We start from the raw sequence: 24,688 nt of genomic DNA, 5'->3' as shown, positions 1-24,688 counted from the left end.
CATGTCTGGCTACCAAGAAAAAAAATTACAAGTCATACTGAAAAGCGGAAAACACAGTTTGAAGAGAAATATCAAGCATTGGAACCAGACCTAGCTATGACAAGGATATTGGAATTATCAGACTGGGAATTTAAAACAACTGTGATTAGCATGCTAAAGGTGCTAACGTATAAAGTGGACTGCAAGCAAGAACAGATGCACAATGTAAGCAGAGAGATGGAAATTCCAAGAAAGAACCAAGAAGAAATGCTGGTGATTAAAAGCACTCTAACAGAAATGAAGAATGCCCTTGGTGGGCTTATAAGTAGATTGGACACGACTGAGGAAAGAATCTCTGAGTTAAGGATATGTCAATAGAAGCTTTCAAAATGGAAAAGCAGAGAGAAAAAAGACTGAAAAACCCCCAGAATATCCAAGAACTTTGGGACAACTACTAGAGGTATAACTAATGTGTAATGGATATACTAGAGAAGAAAGAATGGACTGTAACTAAGAATGTCCCCAGATTAATATCAGACACTAAACCACATATCCAGGAAGCTCAAAGAGCACCAAGCATGATAAATGCCAAAAAACTACACTGATGCATAGCACATTTAAGTTGCTGAAAATCAAAGATAATGACAAAATATTGAAAGATACCAGTGGATAAGAACACCTTGCCTATGGAGGAAGAAAGATCAGAATTACACCTGACTTCTCAGGGACTGTTATGGACTGAACTGTGTCTCCCCCCAGATTCCTACTTTTAAAACCTTAGCCCCCTATGTGATGATATTTGGAGATGGGGTCCTGGGAAGTAGGTTTAGATAAGGTCACAAGTGTTGGGTCCTCATCATGGGATTAGTGCTCTTATATGAAAAGTGGATGGATAAAGGAAGAGGATTTTAAAAAATCTCTTACATCATGGTTTTTTGTTTACTCCTAGCATTTCAGTTTGACTCCTATATATAGTTTCTGTCTCTTTTTTGAAATTACCCATCTGTTTATGAATGTTGTCCATCAATTCCTTGATCTTTTAACACAAATTACAGTTATTTTGAAGTTAAGGGTCTATAAGATTCCTGGCTTTTTCTTGTCAGACTGTGGACTATACTCTTGTGGACTTTTACATCCGATATGGAAGTATCATTCAGCAGTATTTAGTTTTGTGGAGAACAAGAATAAGACCTTCTTTAATTTTTCCAGAATTTTTGTATGTCTTTCTTATCTTCTAAGGTTAGAAAAAAGTAATGGACTATGACCAGACTTGGATCTCTTTCTCTTTCTGGAATGCTATGAACACCTATCATTCTGAAGACTTACAAATAGGTTAAGTTTCTCCCTCTTATTTCTTGATTAATGATGTTATTGCTTGTGTCTACATGACCTCTTTTCTGTTTTTAATATAATTTTGTTTTTGTTTGTCTTTCATGCCTCTTTTTTTTTTTTCATGATCTTTCTGTGTTTTTAAGTGGTCCTTTGTGTTCTGGTGTGGTTTCTAGAGTTTCTCATTCCAATAACAATACATACTTGTTGAGAAATTATGATAAACCAGCAACTTTCCATTTGGTAACAACCTGCCAGAACTAAACCATAAGTCACTGTTACCCCAGACTCACAGGTCTCATTGCGCCCATACCTGACCACATACTGCGTTTGTATCACCTGTCTTCTCAGTGGGATGTTTGTTTTGTGCTCTATAGAAAGTGAGCTAGCTTCTGTCAGAAATACTTAAGGCTCCTTGAGCAAATGTATCTAGAGGTCTTAGGTTTAAAATACAAGAAGAGAAGAAAGCAAAACAAAGAATGTTACAGCAATATAACCAGCTCAGATGTCTCTTTCCCCTAGAAAAATATGTTATTGATAGAGTTTTTGATAGTTCTTTCGGGAAGCTTCATCCCAAAGAGCAGATATGAATAGGATGCTTGGGGTAGTGGTTGTCTGTACTTCATTTTCTTTGCTCAAGTATCCCAACCCACGAACTGACCAAATAAACTTACTGCTTCCAGTACAGCAGAGCTGTCCAGGTGCTTGCCAGCCCACAGACGTACGAGTCCAAGCACGGTGTTGTCTGCCAACCACATGGCCTGCTTCAGCTCCAGCCCTCTCTGGTTTAGTTGATATCAGCAAGGATTTAGTGAGATCTTTTCTTGCTTACTTCCTCAGTTCACTATCCTGTCTCTCAAACAGAGAGTGGTAATTTGGATCATGTGTTAGATTCAAAATTTTCTTTCAGACTAGTCTCATCTGGCATAAATTCCTTATGCACAAGTACTTTCTCTAGTTCCTAGTATAGACATACGTTTCTATCTTTTTGAATATTTATTGGATATTTAGTGGAGAGGAAAAGCTAGTTTCTTGTGTTCCCTTTTTTTAAAAAAAATGTTTATTGGAGTATATAATGTTGTGTTAGTTTCAGCATACAGCAAAATGAATCAGTTATACATATACATATATCCACTCTTTTTAAGACTCTTTTCCCATATAGGTCATTTCAGAGTACTGAGTCAAGTTCTCTCTGCTATGTAGTAGGTCCTGGTTGATTATTTTATGTTCAATAGTGTTCCCTGTGCTCCTAAGGCCATATTTACTAGCACCTCACACTTCATCTTTCTTTTCAACTATGAGCCACAAGTAGTATCTGATGGAAATATTCTTTTCCTTGGTTGATGGAAATGGGAACATGCAAGCTCTTTGGAACTGAGGCAGAAGCTGAAAGAATCATATTCACTGGTATTCAAAATTTATTTGTTTAGACATGACTTTGCCAGGTGCTACAGAGATATGAAAGGAGAAAAAGTCAAATCTTTCTCCTGGGGAATTTAACATTCATCAAAGATGAGGATGTGCTGTAGATGATCAGAAAAGAGAAAACTTGTCAGAGGAGGTGGCTGTTCAGTGCAACCTTCGAATCTTTTGCCACTGGACCGAGAACCTTCCCATGGACTAAGTCAAGCATATGAAATGGTTTCATCAGAGTTAGGGATGAATGACCACAGCAGGTGAGGGTATTAACCTACTGATGGTGAAGGGCAGGGATGACTGGATATCTCAGCAGAATGCATCAGAGTTATGGATTACCTTTTAGGCAAGGCTAAAAATGTATGTTTTTTGCCCAGTGAGTATGATGAGCATCTCACTAATACTGGTTACCTGAAAGGAACTTATAGCAAAAAGAGGTCATCAGCTCTAAGGTGCTGAGTGCCATAGATAAGCTGATGGCCTCAGCTGTGAAGGAAACAAGATATTAAAAAGTTCAATGAATTGACTTCCCAAGTCACTCCATGAGTGGTCAGACCAAAAACCTCACTTCCAGATTCTCTGTCAGTGTCTCACTATTAAATCATACCTGCTTACTCCAAACCTTTGACTTATGATGAATGTTCGTCTCATGCATCATGTTTTTGATCAGGTAAGCCTCATTTAAGAGTGAAAAATAATTTATTGGTAATAGTATCATGGTTGAATCTATGGAAGACAGAATATTCTTCCAAACTCAGGATGCTTTCCACAACGGAACAACTCATTGGATTTCTTAGATTAATTTCTAAAGGAGAAGGTGTATGCTCTGAAAAACCCATTTTATTTGACAAGTGTTTTTTGTTTATTTGTTTTATTTTTGGCCCTTCCACTCAGCTTGGAGAGATCTTAGTTCCCTGACTGGGGATTGAACCCGAGGCCCTGCAATGAATGTGCCAAGTCTTAATCACTGGACCTCCAAGGAATTTCCTTGACAAGTGTTCAAGGTTCATTACTACCAGTTCAAATATCATCAAAATTAAAGTACACTCCTGGGATTATGAAATAACTTTTTCTTGCAAAGTTCTTAGAAGGTTTTGGAAACTATTGAAGAAACTGGAATTCAAAAAGATAGAACTCTTTGGGGACTTTTACCTAGCTGTGGGACATTCCCTCACCTCCCCAAGTCCAGTTCCTGCCTCATATCAGAAATTGCTAATTGATGACAGCATTTTTGCTCACTAATGTCAGCAGGGCTCTGAGATGCCCAGACCATATTACAGGCAGCCAGTACCAAGTGATCAGAGCCAGTCCAAGAGATAAAATCTATTTACCATCCTGGGCTGAGACTTTTATTTCTGTGTTCCTTTCTGTTTATGGCATGCCATCAGCTTAAGTCACTGTTGGATCAGAGTAAATAGATTCCACTTTGAAAGCGCACTGCCAACTCTGTTATGGGACTGAACACTTCAAAGACTCTGGGGTTTACTTACATGTTGAAACAGGCTTTTTACCAGGTGAAACTGGGGTTCTTTGAAAGATTTATTTAGTCTCAGAGAGGTATTGACTTTCTTGCTCAGCATAGAACAAGCACGCCTTGTGATAAACAGCATGATCTGTTGTTAGAGAATCTTAATGTTCTATCTCAGTTTTGAAACACCTTTTAGTTAAAAATAGAGCAATTTGCATTTCTCCCTTCTCATTTGTGAGTCCTGAGTATTCTAATGGTCTCAGATAGACTCCTCACTTTAAAAAAATAGCACCTATTAAATGCTGTGAATTGAGTGAATACGTTGAACAAATTGGCAAGGGAATCCTTAGGAAAAAAGAAAAAGCTCACCCACATTCAACCTAACATACCCAGAGCTATAATTCCACTTCTTGTTTAATGATGCTTTTGTTTATGACTTTTATGCTTACACTTTGCACTACTGGAATTGATTTTTTTCCCCTTTTATCTCTGCTGTGCAGTGATAGATTGAAGGGCCCTTGTGAGCAATTTCAGCATGTCAGCTGCCTTGCCAAGGATGTGTTTCTCTATATAGATCTTGATATGTATTTATATCCATGATCTTTATTATTCTCACTTGATTGAAGCAGATTGAGGGACTGGGGTTTAATATTGTTCTCTGGAATATTAATTAGAGGAAGAAATTTTATTCCTCTTTTAATTTCATATGCTTTTTGACTCATCCAAGATGGTAGCAAGTAACATGTAAATGGACTCCCTCATTGACTTAACTATTTGACAGTGATATACAGAATCAACCAGAATATTTGCTGCCTGGAGAAATGGCTCAGTAGTTAATTAGCTGGGCTTTCTATGTGTCTGGAAAAACCATGATTTCTATTTTTTATTACCCCTTACAAAGAGATTCTATTTTATTGATGGCAGGGGCATCCAGAGGTGGAGGTACATTATTATAATTTAATGTTTCCCAAGCATCATTAACAACTGCTGTGGGAGACTTTGCTCACATTCTTCCAGGTACTACAGGGTTGCAGCTAAAACAATGGCTTTCCCCTGCGTTCAGATCTTTAACATAAATATAAAACAAACTCATAGAATAGTTTTAGTTCTGAAATAGACTTTATACATCCCCTATCCCAGCCCCTTCATTTTATTATGTATTTATTTTTATTTTATTTATTATTTATTTATTTATTTTACTTTACAATGCTGTATTGGTTTTGCCATACATTGACATGAATCTGTCATGGGTGTACATGAGTTCCCAATCCTGAACCCCCCCTCCCACCACCCTCCCCATATCATCTCTCTGGGTCATCCCAGTGCACCATTTTATTATTTAAAGTGAGGAAATAGAAATCCATAGAGTGACAAAGAGACTTAACATTACAGTTCCCAAATCTTATGTCTTTTCAAAATCTCACTTCCATGCCCTTCTCCCTAGCACATTTGAAGTATACATATATTTTTCTAGTCAAAAGAACCATTCGCAGGCATATAAGATACCTTGTAGATCCATGGTACTTTAATTTTCAGAATAATTTCCCAAGTGTTTTCTCATTTGTCCTTTTTTTTTAATAACTCCATGTAATACATAAGGAAGGTAATAGCATTTCTATATTCCAGTGGTGACTGTGAACACAGAGTGCTGAAGCTTTTGCCTAAGGGCACATGGCTAATTCACATTGTTTTTTTCCAACTGTACAATGGATTAGTAATAACTACTTCATATGAATGCTGTCAGAAGTGAATGAAATTAAATTGATAATGTATATAAAGTGCCTAGCTCAGGGGTTTTCATTAAATGCTGTGGTGGGCAGGATTCTGAGATTGCCCCAAGACTCCTGCCCCCTGGTGTGCCCACACTGTATAATTTCTGCCCTCTGAATGTGGGTGATCCAGGAGTACGATGAGGTGTCACTCTGTGATTAGTTAACGGCATCTGGCAGAGGTGGAGGGATTTTGAGATGTAACCAAAATCCCTGATCAGTTAACTTGAAGTCAGTCAGAAGAGAGATTATCTGGATGGGTCTGACCCAGTCAGACACGCCCTTTAAGAGAAGATTTAGAGGTCAGAGACAGAAGGAAGAGCAGAGACCCTCCCCCGGGCCAGGAAGAAGTCAACAGTGTTGCAAATGGCCCATGGCGAGGACTGCGTGTCGCGAGGATGGCCTGTCAGATCTCGGGCAGATCCCAGCAAAAGCCAGCAAGAAAATTCAGTCCTACAGCTGCAAGGAAACTGAATTCTGTCAGCCAGAATTGAGCTTGGAAGAAGACCCAAGTCTCAGTAAAACTGCTGCCTTGGGTGACACTGCAGTCTCGTGGATTTCAGCCTGATGGGACCTGAGCAGAGGAACCAGTCACGCCATGCCCTGATGCCTCAGGCAGTACCCCGCAAGATCATACATTGTGCTGTTTAAGCCACTGTTTGTGGGGATTTGTTGCACTGCAGTAGAAAACCAACACAAATGGAAACTATTATTAATAGCATAATTAGTTGATGGTGATGATGTCGATGAACATAATGGTGATGCTGTTAATAGTAATACGTCTGAAAACAAATTCCAAGTTGTAATTCACTTTTATTACTCTAGACTTCAGATTATATTTTATGGGTAGATCCATGTCACTCCTAGCTGCGATGGAGCGGGAATTACAAGTCTTTTAGCTGTCTAGACAGCTAGTAAGGTTGGGCAGAAGGGCAGATGAATATTAGATGAGCAGCAAGTACTTTCTGTCACATTCGCCTCCTAGAAAGTTGAACAAGTATAATTGATCTCTTGGTTTTCCCTGGTGACTCAGCAGTAAAGAATCTGCCAGCAATGCAGGAGACATGGGTTCGATCCCTGAGTTATAGGGAAGATTCCTTGGAGAAGGGAGAGGCAGCCCGCTCCAGTATTGCCTGAAAAATGCCGTGGACAGAGGAGCCGGGTAGGCGCCAGTCCATGGGGTCTCAAGAGAGTCGGACATGACTTTGTGATTAAACAGCAGCAACACATTGGTCTCCAAACCCAGTCACCATTGGTTGGATCCTTAAACTAATGTTGGATGCCTCTGACAGCGCCAGTGGACACTGATATGGGGGGACAAAAACAGGAGGAAGAATGATAGCTCAGTTGTTCAAAATGGACATGCAGTTGCTGAGTAAAGTAAGATCTGGAGTCAGATTTAGATAGGATGTAGAGTTTAAAAGGATCAAATCCAGGACGTGTAGTGAAATCAGCATTGGTAGGATTTGGTGGCTGTCCAGTTTGTAGAGTGGTGGATAGGGAGAGGGGAAGGTGGGTGGAAAAGAATTCCAGGCTTGCGCTATGAGCAGTGGTGGTCCCAGTGGAGATGGAAAACTATGCTAGTCCTGGCCGTGCCAGTGGGAGTCTATCTCCCTTCCAGAATTCTGTGGGCAATATTGTCCTTTTGGTGTTCATGTCGATTCTTATCTATTCTGAATATAATTAGTTCTGTGGGAAATAAAGATATTCCCACAATAAGTAGTACAGTAGAAGCCTCTGTTTCCTCATGTTTAAAATGTGATCCCTGGTTTAAAGATAGGCTATAGTCTGGACGTGACAGTGTATGTCATGCGGCTAGTCCTTGCTTGGTATATCGGTTCTATTTCGCTGATGTTGTTCGTAAGTACTTTTCTTCACCCCTAGTTTGACCATGAGCTCCTAAAGGTCATGACTATGGTTCATATATGTTTCTTTTCATATTCTGTAAAAAGTCCACTGTTGCCTAAAAGATACTCTATAAACTTTTGGATTGAATAAATGCAGATGACAGAGATGAGGGCTATGAGAAGGAAGGTAAATAGCAGTATTTTCCAGAAAGTTTGTGTGTATGTGTGTTTGTGTGCTTATTTATCTATATTTATCTATGTTGGGTGGTTTTGTTTGTTTGTTTAGTCACTAAGTCGTGTCTGACTCTTTGGAACTTCATGGACTGTAGCCCACCAGGCTTCTCTCCTTGGGATTTTCCAGGCAAGAATACTGGAGTGGATTGCCATTTCCTTCTCCAGGGGATCTTCCCAACCCAGGGATCAAACCCACATCTCCCGCATCTCCTGCACTGGCAGGTGGATTCTTTACCACTGAGCCACCAGTCAGTATTTTCCAGAAAGTCTGTGTGTGTGTACTTATTTATCTATGTTGGGTAGTACCTGTCAGTCTTTCTTGCTAGCGAATGAGCTCATTTTCCTCCAGTACCTATTCTTAAAGGTCAAACTGGCTTTTTTTGACCACAGCGTGTAGCTTGTGGGATCTTATTTTCCCAAGTGATTGAAGCCAGGCCCCCTGCAGTGGAAACACTGATTCCTAACCATTAGACTAGCAGGAAAGTCTCATTAAAATAGTCTTGAATTATAAACATATGCTGTTTTTTCACAAAAATGAAAAAAGGTATGAAATAAGGAAAACCTTCTTCAAGGAGACAGTGAAGTCTTACTCATAGTATTTGTTAATGTGATCATTTATTTACTTACTGAAAACATATTGACTGGCTGTTATGAACTAAGCTCATTGTTAGGCCCTGGGGCTGCCCCCTGGGTGTTCTGGGACCATGGGGGATATCAACAGGGCTGCTGTGGGATGAGCTTTGTGGGATGTGCTGGGGGGGCTTTGGAGGTGACCAGTGCACACTCAGAAGTACCCGCTAGTCGCATGGTGACCCATGGCCGTGAGGTATTAACAGAATCTGATCTTTCTGGAACCTCAGGGGCACAGAGTTTCTTTTACTTCAATATAAGATTCATGTCAAAATAGTCCTAGAAATAGGACTTATATCAAAGTGATATGATCTAGGTCTTATTTTAGGATATGTGAAAACCTGGATTCAGAAATGCCCTGATGTTTAATGGGCTAACAAAAATCTATTGCTTTTCCCTTAAAATGAGTGTGTGAATCTGATATGAAGGGCATAGCAAAATGAAATCTGGTCCATTTGCTTCTCTTTATGACCAAACTCTGTTTGCCCTGTAAATTCCATCATAGAGATGTCTCAGATTTTGCAGAAAAAAAATGCTGAAACTAGGATTCTCTTTAGAGAGGTACTTTCATACAAAGCTGAACTTCCTTGTGCGTTTTCATCAAAAGAATTCCCAAATGCATATGAAATCTACCACAGAATTGTAGGACTATTAGACAGTTTTATTTCTACCTCATAAAAATATTTCAAAACCTGTGGGAGTTTTATGAAGCCAGCACTCATCAATCCATATCATTCCCAGTTCAGGGGCCCATGAGACTCCTCTCAAAGCAAATTAGGGACATTGATTTTTGAAGCAAACTGTCACATAATATACACTTCATATCAGTGCATAATAGGTTTTAAATCTTATCTCTGTCCCTCAAAATATATGTATTTGTGTGTATATATATGTGTGTGTATGTGTGTGTATTTGTGTGTCTCTGTATATTTGTGTATATATGTGTGTGAGTAAAATAAATTTTATATACTTACGTAATATTCAAGACAAACATGTACATTTAAAATATGAAACTTTATTTTAAATGTCAGGTGTTCTACTATATTTTTAAAAGTCCATTAAAAATGTCAGTCAGCATCTCCTCTCTTCCTTTCCACTTCTCTTTGCAGAAATAAGACTATTTGAGCAATAAACTAAACTTTTCAGATAAAATACCCAGTGCATTTGATCATTTTCTTGCAAAATCCTTCTTCAGATCTGTGGTTCTGATCTTCCTCAAGTGTCAATGTTTTCTCCTCTGTCCCCAAATTAAAATTAAAATGTCCTGGGACTTCCCTAGTGATCCAGTGGTTAAGACTCCCTGCTTCTACTGCAGGAGACAGGGGTTCAATCTCTAGTTTGGGAAACTGAGATCCCACATGCTGCACAGTGTGGCCAAATAAATAATTTATTTATTAAAATACATTTAAAAAATTAAGAAATATAAACATCCTCAAATACATTTTTTTTTTACTATATTTCTGAACTTGACGGGCTCAACTCCTGCTAGAAGTCTGGCTCCTTAGCTGCTCCTGAGTCTGTGGAAAGCCCCATCCATCCCACGGTTAGTCTTTTACAGGGTTCCCACCCATGCAGGGCAGACCTGCCCAAAGAGCCTGGACAGGGAGGCAAGCCCAGGCCCTGGAGGGAGTAGTAGGTGCAGTGACTCGGGACTGAACAGCCTGGAGGGGGACTGTCAGAGTAAGGAGAAAGGAATGGAAGAAATGGGCAAAGCCATTTTATCTTTCTGTGTCCCCTCCACCACAAATCTCAGTTTTGTAAAATGATCCTGAATAGTTGCTTCTTGTTCTCAGTTTGTTTATTTAGTTGTGTGTGTGTTAAATTGCAGAGCTGTAAAAGCGGTGAAAGCATAAGAAGAGACATTTCCAGCAGTTTCTTCTTCCTTCTTTCTCAGGCAAGCTTGTCTCTTAACTCTCCATGGAAAATATCTGTGTTTTAAAATAATTGGGAAAAGGAAATGCTAATGTTTCCCTAATTGTACTTTATTGAGTCATCAACGTCAGGAAGTTTTTCCTTAAATTACATCCAGAATTCCCTTGCTGATGTCAAAGATTATTTCCTTTAGTTTTATCTTCAGAGTCAGTGGCACCCAGCTGTCTCTCTTCCCAGTGCAGAAAGTTTGGGGTTGATAAACCAGAAAGGTTATTTCCCTTCAGTGTATTTTCTGCATGCTTAATTCTTCCTGTGAACTTCATATATGTTTGAGAGTGGTACCTTTTAAAATCTTTTTTAAGTTTTTAATTTTAAACTTCTTATTTTATATTGGAGTATAACAACTTTTGTGATAGCTTCATTTGGACAGCAAAGGAGCTCAGCCATACATATACATGTATCCATTCTCCCCTAGACTCCCCTTCCATCTTCGCTGCCACATAACACTGAGCAGTTTCCTGTGCTATACAGTAGGTCCTTGTTGGTTATCCATGTTAAATATAGCAATGTGTGCATGTCAGTCCCAGACTCCCAATCTATCCCTTTCCCCCATCCTTCCCCCCTGCTAACCATAAATTCATTCTCTAAGTCTGTGAGTTAGAGTGGTACCTTTAGAATTAACCTAGAAGTATACATTCTATAGCATACCCAGGCCATACTTGAGTGCAGGTTCATATAGCCTTGAAGAATTACACCCTTGCATGACTTGAAATATGCTCTTCTCAAGTTCATTCCTTTGCAACCAAGCTCTTTAGTCAGGCCTCTAGAAATCTGCCTCTGAGCCCCTCACAAATAACTTCTTCCTTTGGGCTATCACCCTACCACGTGTTATAACAAACCCTAAAACAGGCAGTTATCTAAAAAGATGTCCAACACTATTGAATGGCAGAGATACAATAATGAAACAACCTCTAAAGCTGGGAACTTCTATCAATTATAGTGATACCCAGCCTTTTGAAATGGGAAGTCATGAGATATCCACACACTTTGCACAGTTGGCTGTAGAAGTGTTTAGGGTGGTGTAAGATATAGTACACTGAAGTGGGGGCTTGGTCCTGATCTTGCCACTTTGAGTGAGTCTCTTCCATTCTCTCTATTTTATTATTTGATTTATAATTTGAAGGGATGATATTCTCAGTTAAGAAGACATCTTCCAAATTGAAAATAATCTTTCCTGAAGACGGCATGGTTTTGCAAACGTTGGTATTCTAAACATGAAAAAATAACTTGTATATATCCAAATAGTCTTTCTAGCCATGATTTCCTGAGAAAATTGCCTCCTATTTTGCATATTATATAACTGCATCTGTTGAAAAAATGAACAAGGCAAAGAACTTGGAGCTTGAGGGTGTTGCCAGTAGAAAGCCTAGGGAGATCCAGGTGGTCTGCCTTTTTGGAGTCTGCCCAAGCTCAGGGGAGCCCAGGTTCTTTCTGGGAAGAGTTGTGTGAGGATCTGAGGTTGGCGTGGAAAATACACACAGCCACACCTGGAATTTGAACTACTTGCCAGCCTTCACCTCACCCTGCTTCTTGGAAGAATAAGTGTGCCACTCTAGCGTCATCTCATTTTTACATTGTTAAAGGAAATACTGTCCCTTCTGTCCTGTCCCTGTGGCCACAGAGCTGTTCATTCATCTAACAAATGATCCTATCTTTTATGTCTCCTGCATTGGCAGGTGGGTTCTTTGCCCACCAGGTTCCTCTGTTCATGGAATTCTCCAGGCAAGAATACTGGAGTGGGTTGCCATTCCCTTCTCCAGGGGATCTCCCTGACCCAGGGATCGAACCCAGGTCTCCTGCATTGCAGGCAGATTCTTTACCATCTGAGCCACCAGGGAAACAGTCTTTATCACTAGCATCACCCAAAAAGGAAACAGGCTTAAAAGTTTGCCCAGTATTTTTGTGCTAATAATCAGTAGAGTTGGGAGGGAACCGGCAGTCCTGCACCAGAGCCCATGCTTTTAACTACTGCTCTGCGCTGGGAAAAACCAACCTTCTGTGTTCTTGTAGATACCTAAATAAAATGATCTGGGCGGTTTCCTTCTTAGGTCTGCATTGCAGAGTAAGGAAGAAATGGTTATTCAAATCTTGGGCATTGGTACCATACATATTTATTAAGGGCCTTTCAGGGCCTGGGCCCTGCACAGAGTGTTCAGAAAACACTGGGGTAAAACATGAGTCTCTGCTGTCAATAGGCTCGACCCAGTGGAGGGATCACAGATTAATCAAATGATCTTTATACAGACCTGTAGTGACAAGCTGAGATAAATGCTAAGAAGTAGAGGGAGGGCAGTGTCCCTCCCCTCTAACTCTACTGTTTCACGTTAGATATTTTTACCTCCTGTTCTCTTGCCTACTAACTGCTAGTTTAGCAGGTAAAGAAGGAGAGTCCCTCAGTACTAGGAGCTGTCCTTTCACGTTTGCACTGCCGAGATTTAATTAAGTAGAGAGTAAATGAGAGAAGAATTGGATAAGGGTATTGGGTGAATAAAAGTAGGTAAACTTAATTATTTAAGTATATTTAGTTTCACTTTAATTTATTGTCTGCAAAGACCATCCATCATGGGTGCCCTTTCTTTTCCAATTAATAAAAAACTAACATTAGCATACTACTTTGCACCATGGAAGGCCGTTTCAAATATCATTAAGGCATTGCAGCAATATTTCAGGAAGGGTGTCATTGTCACCTTTTTACAGAAGCAGAAGCTGAACCACGAAGTCCCTTCCACAGAATCATTCATTCCAGGAAGTGATGAGCCTGGAATCCACTTCTGCTGACATATATTCCCCTGACTTATTTCTCCTTGTTCCTTTTGGGGACCATTATTTTCATGGTCATGGTTACTAAATCCTTCTCATAGTGATTTTTTCTGTTTTGCATTCTTAATGGGCTGCATTTGAAAGGAAGCCCTCTACCTTCACGAAATTGTGAATTAAACACGCAAAGAGGCAAGCACAGAGAAATCAGAGGGAGGAAATGGCGTTTAGCAGGTTTCTGTCTTTTGGAAAACTTTTTGTCCATGTTTTTGTAACAACCAAGTATGGGATGAAAGAGGGGAAGGTTCAGGTGGGTGTCCAGAGCAGGGAGAGGAAGAGTATAGGTAAGGATGGCAGGGGTCACCTCCATGCACCCCCAGTACCCCCAGAGCCCAGCTTGGGCCTCCCAGAAGCCACTGCAGGGGAAGGATGGTATTCTCCGCATTTCTTCTGTGTGAGGCTCCACTTAAATGCCACTCTCTGGACTCATTGGAACCTCTGCTTCTTGCCCAGCGAGCACCCAGCACCAGGCACTTCCCTGTGCGTTGCCTGTCACTCCTCATCACAATCACTTGTATTCTTCCCTACCTCGACATCTGTGCTGTTCTCCGCAGAGTTGTGCTCCTTGGTGCCTGGCACCTGGGAGGTGGCCAATAAATGTTGGGCGAATGAACTTTCAAGAAAGACTAAAACTCCCAAGTTCCAGAATAAATTGCCTGTCACTGAGGGTGTGGTTGGAATGAAAGAAATTAGTTTTAAGTTCATGAGATATCTTTGCTCCGATAGTCTATCATTTCTGTGGCATTTTACTGCCTGGCCCACATTCGATCTAAGCTACCTATTTTCTTCACCTTCTTTTCTTTCTTTCTTTTTGTTTTAATCTGTACAGTGTTTTATATATCTTTATTATTGAAATCCTTTCTGCCAAGGTGATATTGAAGCTGGTGAACTGCACAAGAATATTTCTTTTTTTTTTTAATTGGAGGATATTTGCTTTACAGTATTGTGCTACTTTCTGCTGAACAACAATTGTGAATCAGCTGTAAATATACATATATCCCCTTCTTCTTGAGCCTCCCTCCCACTCACGCCCAGCCCCATCTTCTTTCCTTGTTGAAACATTTTTTACACAAGGGTCATAGAAGAGGGATGAATGTAATCATGAAAACTGTAATTGTGTAGTCATTCTCTCAAGGATGGGTTGATGTGGTAACATTGGTGCCAAGTACAGGTCAGTTCAGTTCAGTTCAGTCACTCAGTCATGTCCGACTCTTTGCAACCCCATGAACTGCAGCATGCCAGGCCTCCCTGTCCATCACTGACTCCCGGAGTTCACTCAGACTCACGTCCATCGAGTCAGTGATGCCATCCAGCCATCTCATCCTCTGTCATCCCCTTCTCCTCCTGCCCCCAATCCCTCCCAGCATCAGAGTCTTTTCCAATGAGTCAACTCTTCACATGAGGTGGCCAAAGTACTGGAGTTTCAGCTTCAGCATCATTCCAAGGGAGATGCAAACTGCCCCTCCCCAGGGAATCCTGAGAGGGCAACTCCTACCCATGCCCACAAGTAACAGGACTAAGATATCTTAAAAATTGATGTAGATGTGTATTAAAGATGGTTCTAATGCAAGGGGAGAGCTTCTATTTGTCTGGGAAGTGAGGGAGATTGCACCAAGCAGGTGGGACTTTTTATACTGGACACTGAAGCATGGATAGGAGTTCACCAGGCAGAGGTGAATGAACTTGGTTCATTGTGGAAGAGCTCTCTGGGCAGATGAAATGTTGTACATGAAGGTGGGGTGGTGGGGACAAGAGGCAACACATTTTTATGGTTTTGCTGCTGTGACTCTCCTAAATGTGTAGAAGGAGGCTGAAGAGTTGAGCTTGGGCCAGATCCTAGTTGGGTTATTAGCTTCCTATGGAGTAGATTATTTTGGGAGGCAATAGGAATCTCTGAAAATTACTGATTGAGGGCAATCATGTGACTGATTTGCATTTTATGGAAGGATGTCCACTCTTTTATTACAAGGGGGATGAATCATGGGGTCAGTGGAATGAGGAGTGTTGTGGGGAGGGATGTGGAGACCATCGTTAGATCTTCCCATTGTGAAGCAGTTAACAATAGCCCTGGAATGAGGCAGTGGAAAGCTGAGCCAGTTGGATGCAATAAAAGGAAGGGACCGATTGGAGGTGCATTGCAAGGTGCATCAATGACACATTAGGACCAGCTGACTGTGGATAGAAGGAGAGGAAACAGCCCAGGACAGTCTGGCACAGAGCGCTGGGTACCAGTCACCAAGTAGAGGCTGCACTGAACTTCTCATAACCAACAACTTTAAAAAGTGGCCAGGTGTATAGAAAAGTACCCTTGCAGCAACCCTTATGTATGTGTTATTTTCTGAAGAACAGCAAGCTAACACGGTGTTCAGAGATGTAAAGTAACTTAACCAAGGCCACACAGCTTATCGCTGGCAGGACTAGGATTCAAATCCACGCTGGCTCGCCTTGAAGCCTGTGCTGTGAGGAGATGCCCCATGTGACAGAAGCAGTGGCAGGTCAGGAGCCTCCTGCAAGGCTGACAGGGGCACTGGAGGAAAGGAGAGAGTACCCTGGCTTTGCATGGTAACTGAGGTGGGGAACCTTTGCATTTCTATTTTACTTTATTGACAGCTAGTTGGTTTACAATATCATGTTAGTTTCATAAAAATGTCAGCAACCTCAACATCTTTATAGGCAGGGAAGTTTTTGTTCAGTTGCTATGTCGTATCTGACTCTTTGCAGCCCTGTGAACTGCAGCATACCAGGCTTCCCTGTCCTTCACTATTGCCCTGAGTCTGCTCAAACTCATGTCCATTGAGTTAGTGATGTCATCCAACCAGGCAGGGCAGTAGGGACCAATGGAAAAAAAAAAAACTACAGACCAATATCACTGATGACCATAGATGCAAAAATCCTTAACAAAATTCTAGCAAACAGAATCCAACAACATATTTAAAAGATCATACATCATGACCAAGTGGGCTTTATCCCATGGATGCAAGGATTCATCAATATTTGCAAATCAATCAATGTGATACACCACATTAACAAATTGAAAGATAAAAACCATATGATTATCTCAATAAATGCAGAGAAAGCCTTCGACAAAATTCAACATCCATTTATGATTAAAAAAAAAAAAGCCTCCATAAAGCAAGCATAGAAGGAACATACCTCAACATAATAAAAGCCATATATGGTAAACCCACAGCAAACATTATCCTCAGTGGTGAAAAATTGAAAGCTTTTCCCCTAAAGTCAGGGACAAGACAAGGGTGCCCACTCTCACCATTACTATTCAACATAGTTTTGGAAGTTTTAGCCACAGCAATCAGAGAAGACAAAGAAATAAAAGGAACCCATATTGGAAAAGAAGAAGTAAAATTCTCACTGTTTGCAGATGACATGATCCTCTACATAGAAAACCCTAAAGACTCCACCAGAAAATTACTAGAGCTAATCAATGAATATAATCAAGTTGCAGGGTATACAATTAATACACAGAAATCCCTTGCATTCCTATACACTAACAATGAGAAAACAGAGAAATTAAGGAAACAATTCCATTCACCATTGTAATGCAAAGAATAAAATACTTAGGAATAAATCTACCTAAAGAAACAAAAGACCTATGTATAGAAAACTATAAAACACTTATGAAAGAAATCAAAGATGACACAAATAGATGGAGAAATATACCATGTTCATGGATCGGAAGAATCAATATTGTGAAAATGAGTATACTACCCAAAGCAATCTATAGATTCAATGCAATCCCTATCAAGCTACCAACGGTATTTTTCAGAGAACTAGAACAAATAACTTCACAATTTGTATGGAAATAAAAAAAAACCTCGAATAGCCAAAGCAGTCTTGAGAAAGAAGAATGGAACTGGAGGAGTCAATGTGCCTGACTTCAGGCTCTACTACAAAGCTACAGTCATCAAGATAGTATGGTACTGGCACAAAGACAGACATATAGATCAATGGAACAAAATAGAAAGCCCAGAGATAAATTCATGCACCTATGGACACCTTATCTTTGACAAAGGAGGCAAGAATATACAATGGAGAAAAAAAATCTCTTTAATATGTGGTGCTGAGAAAACCCGTCAACCATCTGTAAAAGAATGAAACTAGGACACTTTCTAACGCCACACACAAAAATAAACTCAAAATGGATTAAAGATCTAAACATAAGACCAGAAACTATAAAACTTCTAGAGGAAAACATAGGCAAAACACTCTGACATAAATCACAGCAGGATCCTCTATGACCCACCTCCCAGAATAATGGAAATAACAGCAAAAATAAACAAATGGGACCTAATTAATCTTAAAAGCTTTTTCACAATGAAGGAAACTATAAGCAAGGTGAAAAGACAGCCTTCAGAATGGGAGAAAAAAATACCAAATGAAGCAACTAACAAAGAATTAATCTCAAAAATATACAAGCAGCTCCTGCAGCTCAATTCCAGAAAAATAAATGACCCAATCAAAAAATGGGCCAAAGAACTAAACAGACATTTCTCCAAAGAAGACATACAGATGGCTAACAAACACATGAAAAGATTCTCAACATCACTCACTATCAGAGAAATGCAAATCGAAACCACAATGAGGTACCATTTCATGCTGGTCAGAATGGCTGCTATCCAAAAGTCTACAAGCAATAAATGCTGGAGAGGGTGTGGAGAAAAGGGAACTCCCTTACACTGCTGGTGGGAATGCAAACTAGATAGCCACTATGGAGAACAGTGTGGAGATTCCTTAAAAAACTGGAAATAGAACTGCCGTACAACCCAGCAATCCCACTGCTGGGCATACACACCAAGGAAACCAGGAACAGACACATGTACCCCAGTGTTCATCGCAGCACTGTTTAAAATAGCCAGGACATGGAAGCAACCTAGATGTCCATCAGCAGATGAATGGATAAGAAAGCTGTGGTACATATACACAAAGGAATATTACTCAGCCATTAAAAAAATGCATTTGAATCAGTTCTAATGAGGTGGATGAAACTGAAGGCTATTATACAGAGCAAAGTAAGTCAGAAAGAAAACACCAATACAGTATATGAATGCATATATATGGAATTTAGAAAGATGGTAATGATGACTCTGTATGTGAGACAGCAAAAGAGACAAAAGAAAAGACTTTTGGACTCTGTGGGAGAAGGCGAGGGTGGGATGATTTGGGAGAATGGCATTGAAACATGTATATTACCATATATGAAATAGATTGTCAGTCCAGGTTCAATGCATGAAACAGGGTGCTCAGCACGAGTGCACTGGGATGACCCTGAGGGATGGGATGGGGAGGGAGGTGGGAGGGGGGTTCAGGATGGGGAACACATGTACACCCATGGCTGATTCATGTCAATGTATGGCAAAAACCACTACAATATTGTAAAGTAATTAGTCTCCAATTAAATAAATTTTAAAAAGAGAGGATATCTGTCCTCCATGTCAGGGATGTGTGTGGACTAAGAGGAGGACTTCATGGGCATGAAGAGCAGGTCCGCCCAAGAAAGAAGGAAGGACCCCTGTCCCTGGGCGTGGGAAGAGGGGGCTGAGAGGGCACTTTGCTGACTCCAAAGGGAAGAGAAGAGGAAGGCAGAGAATGCTTTTCTAACTGCTCTGGAATTCATTGGCAAAATTGATGGGAAGAACCAGGAAAATAATAGGTGAAGCCTTGGAGCCTTCAGGACCCCAGAGACTCCCTGCGCTAGCCCTGAGAATAGTGATCTGAGAGCTTGGAGGAGCCCTTGGTGGAGACTGGATGCCTGGAGGTGCGTCAGCAGCTGGCCTTGCCTCCTGACTGCTCCGCTACAGCTCTGCAGCCCCTGAGAGGCTGCGTGCCTTCAGTTCTTTCCAGATACTGCTCTCCAGGTCCTGGAGAGACAGGACTGGGGCAGGGACAGAAGGAATGCATTTTAATGTCTAGGAGGGAGAAACTTGTCAAAGTGAAACCCCTTTCTGTTCCTGGTATGATGTAAACTCCTTCAGCCCATCTGAGTGGTTACAAGTATAATCTGAGCACACTTGACTCAGTCACTTCTATTTTTGATTTTAAGCAAAATGAACAATTTGTCCTTATCAAATAAGGCACTCGGTGAGTTAAGGGATCAAAATCTTAAGGGAGAAGTCTTGGAGTCCTTTCCTCAGTCCAGCTTTCAGAGGCCATTGGTAGATTCTCTTGATGGAGGTTGAAAAGGCTGAATATACAGAGGTTTCCTTCCTTGTGTAAAAGACATGATCCTTCTATCAGGAAGGAGACCTCGGTCCCGGATCACTGCACTGCTCACAATGGGAACACATATTCCCTGTGTTTCTTCTTTGCCCTGGGTGCAGTGCCTCGGTTATTGGCATCTGGGCTGATATCCAATTAATTGTGAAGTATCTTGCTGTTTTCCTTTTGAGCCGTTTTTCTCTTCACGGAGCCTAAGTCCACTAGTTGATTTGGTTTCTTATGCCACATTGACACATGCACAGGAGACGCGGATTTAATCCCTGGGTCGGGAAGATCCCCTGGAGGAGGACATGGCAACCCACTCTGGTATTCTTGCTTGCAGAATCCCATGGACAGAGGAGCCTGGCGGGCTACAGTCCATAGGGTCACAAAGAATTGGGCATGACTGAAGTGACTGAGCTTGCATGTACTCACTCCCTTTTAAACCATTGATTAAATAAATATTAATAAATACAGTCTTTATAGTTGTTATTAAGTATTGTATTGAATTCAAAAGCAGCAACATGTGCTTAATGTTTCATCTTATAAAAATCCTGTACTTAATTTCAGAAAAGATGAAGTTAATATATTCTTATCAGTCAGTCAGTCAGTTCAGTTGCTCAGTCGTGTCCGACTCTTTGTGACCCCATGAATTGCAGCACGCCAGGCCTCCCTGTCCATCACCAACTCCCGGAGTTCACTCAGACTCACATCCATTGAGTCAGTGATGCCATCCAGCCATCTCATCCTCTGTCATCCCCTTCTCCTCCTGCCCCCAATCCTTCCCAGCATCAGAGTCTTTTCCAATGAGTCAACTCTTCGCATGAGGTGGCCAAAGTACTGGAGTTTCAGCTTTAGCATCATTCCTTCCAAAGAAATCCCAGGGCTGATCCCCATGTACAATTTGTTTGAAATGCCCCCTCAAAATCAATGCTGGCACATTCATGGGCAAGATTTCCAGGAGCCATCAGGTGCTTGCATGTCCACTGGTGGGAATGACCCCAGAGCACCATGTCTATCCAGCTGGACCTTGGGGAGGCCGGCTAAGTATGTTCTGGAATGTGATCCTGCTCTTCCACACCCAGCCGTGGAATGACTTGGCTCTCTGATCTTTTGCTCAGGAACCCTGGAGCACGCAGCACATCCCGGCACTGTTTTCAGCTTTCTGTGGCCTCTTGGTTGCACTTTCCTACCATCTGAGCAGGCAGAGCAGCGACCCTTCTGTGCTCCTGTGAGTAACACACACACACACACACACACACACACGCACAGAGCTATCCACTGGCCCTGCAGCCTTACCCTCTCACCCATTGCTCAGGGTGCTTGAACTCTTTCCCCACTAAACGGCTAGTCCCTGGGTGATGGTGAGAGAAACCCAGGACTAACCAGAAATGAATGAAAACCAGAGGTCAAGTTCAAGGACATACTGAACCTTGGCCCTGGTACTTTTGGAGTAAAACTCACAAAGCCAGTGATAGATGTCCTCTTATACCCAGGCACTGTCTTTGACCTTCCCTTGGGGAGTTGTATGAGAAGCACCAACCTTGACAAGTAGTCCCTCTGGGTCCATGAAGTGGCATCACTGCCTTTATGCCAGAGGGATAAAGTCTACCCTGGGGAGACTAGACTCGCATCTCTGGAAGGAAAGGTTTTGTTTTGTTGCTTTTTGTTCTTAGTATGGCCAGTGCCCTCTGGATTTAAAGTGAAGTCTGTGCCAAAGTTTTAAAATGTGTGTAATAATAACCCTTAGTCACTAGAAAATATATTCAAATCTTTCCTTTCTTTGTATCTTTTAAGTGTTTGATAAATATGCACTTTGGACCTGAAAACCCTTCAGGTGATGCCATAGTTCCAGGTACCAGTCAATCAATTCAGTTAGGCATCAACCATCTCATTTGACCACATTTATGGGAGATGCAGAGACCTAGATTTGATCCCTGGGTAGGGAAGATCCCCTGGGGAAGGAAATGGCAAACCCACTCTAGTATTCTTGCCTAGAGAATTCCATGGACAGAAGAGCCTGGTAGGCTACAGTTCATAGAGTCACAAAGACTTGGACATGATGAAGGGACTAACACAGGGGAGATACTGACTTAAGTTATAAAAGCAGATATAAGAGTTTGGGGGGAGCAGAAAAAGTGATAATTTTAGGCCGTCAGGTGCAGCAAAATAAAAGATGTGGAAAATCAGAAAATTTAAATATCATTTGCACAGATTTTCTTAACAAATATTTTACCACATTGAGGGTTGGCTGAAATAATCTCTGTGAGCTTAGCTAGCTCATGATGGTCAATGGGACCCATACCTGCTGTGGACAGCTTTAATCTGGATGGAATTTGAAAATCCACCCATTGTCTTTGTGATCACCTATACACACTCCTTTTTTTTTTTTTCTACATTATGAACAATTTAAAGGAGAGAACACTGGCTTTTGTCCTTTGTGAGTGTGAGGTCAAAGGTGAAGCTGTTTCCCTCAGACTTTGAAATAGGCACATCTTTTTTTTTTAGACTGGAGCAGTATTTCTTGCATTTTAATATGATGGGAATCACCTGAGGATTGTGTTATACTGCAGATTCTGATTCAGGTCTAGAGTGGGGCCCAAGATTCTGCATTTTTTTTTAAAGGTACATATTTTGAAAAGTAAAACTTGTGTATTTTTTTCCATTTTCAGGTCCTTTATTCAGTGCAAATTGCTTCATAAATTTTTACATCAAAATCTAGAAGAGTTAGCTTCAGACCCTCTGCCCATGAAGATGAAAGATTCCGTGGTAAGACATTTGTGCTGTATAATGTATGAGGGAGCATCGCTTGACTTGGTGTGAAGGAGACTGTTGAGCTGCCTGCTCAAAGGGTGTAGACACTTTGAGTCTCTGGAAGGCAGATGCTGTGCACACCTGCCACAGGTGTTCGGTCTAATGCAATTTGCCTGGATATTCAAATGAGCCACCTTCAGACAGTTCCATGCACTGCTGGCCCCAAATAGCAGGCAGGATGGGCATGAATAGAGCTTGCCCATTAAATGTTCAGCCAAACGGCAGTCCTCTCTGCATCTTCTGCCTCTGTCTCCTGCTGAGTTCAAGGCATTCCTTCCTGTGTATTTTGATTCAAGGTTGACATCTGCACATCCCTTGGGAGGGACCCTTGGGCTTTAGATTTATGGCTAGGATGTTGTGGGCTTCCCAGGTGGTAAAGAACCCACCTGCCAATGTAGGAGACATAAGCGACGTGGGTTCTATCCCTGAGTTGGGAAAATCCCCTGGAGGAAGGCATGGCAACCCAGTATTCTTGTCTGGAGAATCCCATGGACAGAGGAGCCAGGGTGGGCTATGGTCCATATAATTGCAGAGTCAGACACGGCTGAAGTGACTTAGCATGCATGCTGGGATTTTGTGGACGAGGCCGCCATATTGGTTGGAGCACAGAAGAGGAAAAGGAAGGAGGAAATGAAGGAAGAAAGAAAATAAAGGCTGTACAAAAGAGACACAGATGTATAGAACAGTCTTTTGGACTCTGTGGGGAGAGGGAGAGGGTGGGATGATTTGGGAGAATGGCATTGAAACATGTATAATATCATATAAGAAAGATGCTCAACATCACTCATTATTAGAGAAATGCAAATCAAAACCACAATGAGGTACCACTTCACACCAGTCAGAATGGCTGCGATCCAAAAATCTGCAAGCAATAAATGCTGGAGAGGATGTGGAGAAAAGGGAACCCTCCTACACTATTGGTGGGAATGCAAACTAGTACAGCCACTATGGAGAACAGTGTGGAGATTCCTTAAAAAATTGCAAATAGAACTACCTTATGACCCAGCAATCCCACTTCTGGGCATACACACCGAGGAAACCAGAATTGAAAGAGATACATGTACCCCAATGTTCATCGCAGCACTGTTTATAATAGCCAGGACATGGAAACAACCTAGATGTCCATCAGCAGATGAATGGATAAGAAAGCTGTGGTACATATACACAATGGAGTATTACTCAGCCGTTAAAAAGAATTCATTTGAATCAGTTCTGATGAGATGGATGAAACTGGAGCCGATTATACAGAGTGAAGTAAGCCAGAAAGAAAAACACCAATACAGTATACTAACACATATACATGGAATTTAGGAAGATGGCAATGATGACCCTGTATGCAAGACAGGGAAAGAGACACAGATGTGTATAACGGACTTTTGGACTCAGAGGGAGAGGGAGAGGGTGGGATGATTTGGGAGAATGACATTCTAACATGTATACTATCATGTGAATTGAATCGCCAATCTATGTCTGATGCAGGATGCAGCATGCTTGAGGCTGGTGCATGGGGATGACCCAGAAAGATGTTATGGGGAGGGAGGTGGGAGGGGGGTTCATGTTTGGGAATGCATGTAAGAATTAAAGATTTTAAAATTTAAAAAATTAAAAACTAAAATTAAAAAAAAAAAAAGAAAGAAATCACTAGTCTAGGTTCGATGCAGGATACAGGTTGCTTGAGGCTGGTGCACTGGAATGACCCAGAGGGATGGTATGGGGAGGGAGGTGGGAGGGGGGTTCAGAATTGGGAACGCGTATACACCCGTGGTGGATTCATGTTGATGTATGGCAAAACCAATACAATATTGAAAATAATAAAAATAAAATAAAATTTTTTAAAAAAGAGTGAGTCAGAGACCGTGGGCAAGAAATTAAATTAAATTAAATCTAGGGGCAAGAAATTCTCTTCAGCCCCTCCCTCCCAATTATGACAAGAAATGTACCTATATATGTGATTGAGAGAAGGATAATGCAAAAATATATAAATTTAGATATATACATTTAAGTCACATACATATGCATTATCTTTGCAATGAAATTCCCAACCAGGTATGTATCATAATGTTATAAAATTTTACATCAGCTATTTTTCTGATTTCAAATTGATATTTTTATTTTGAAAGCTAATGAAGTTCAGGAAGGTGTATTTATTAGAACAAATATTATTCTATATTTTTAATCTTCTTACATAGCAAGATGTACACCTGTTGTAATTTAGTTTACATTCCCCAGAAATACTTCTC

The 24,688-nt window shown here is 41.0% G+C and overlaps 1 protein-coding gene across 1 annotated transcript in view; it reads left to right on the top strand.

The window, feature by feature from the left end:
• The window catches only part of PCNX2 (pecanex 2), a 311,645-nt gene that overhangs the window by 104,435 nt on the left and 182,522 nt on the right, over positions 1 to 24,688 (top strand). Inside the window, exons 16-17 of the mRNA XM_069572620.1 lie at positions 20,756 to 20,865; positions 22,307 to 22,403. Of these exons, the coding sequence (XP_069428721.1) occupies positions 20,756 to 20,865; positions 22,307 to 22,403 (207 nt within the window). The remainder of the gene's footprint in view (positions 1 to 20,755; positions 20,866 to 22,306; positions 22,404 to 24,688) is intronic.

This window comes from Ovis canadensis, chromosome 25, assembly GCF_042477335.2.
Source record: "Ovis canadensis isolate MfBH-ARS-UI-01 breed Bighorn chromosome 25, ARS-UI_OviCan_v2, whole genome shotgun sequence".
Taxonomy (NCBI): domain Eukaryota; kingdom Metazoa; phylum Chordata; class Mammalia; order Artiodactyla; family Bovidae; genus Ovis; species Ovis canadensis.
Note: the sequence above shows the minus strand (reverse complement) of the source record. Positions and strands in the feature narration are given on the sequence as shown.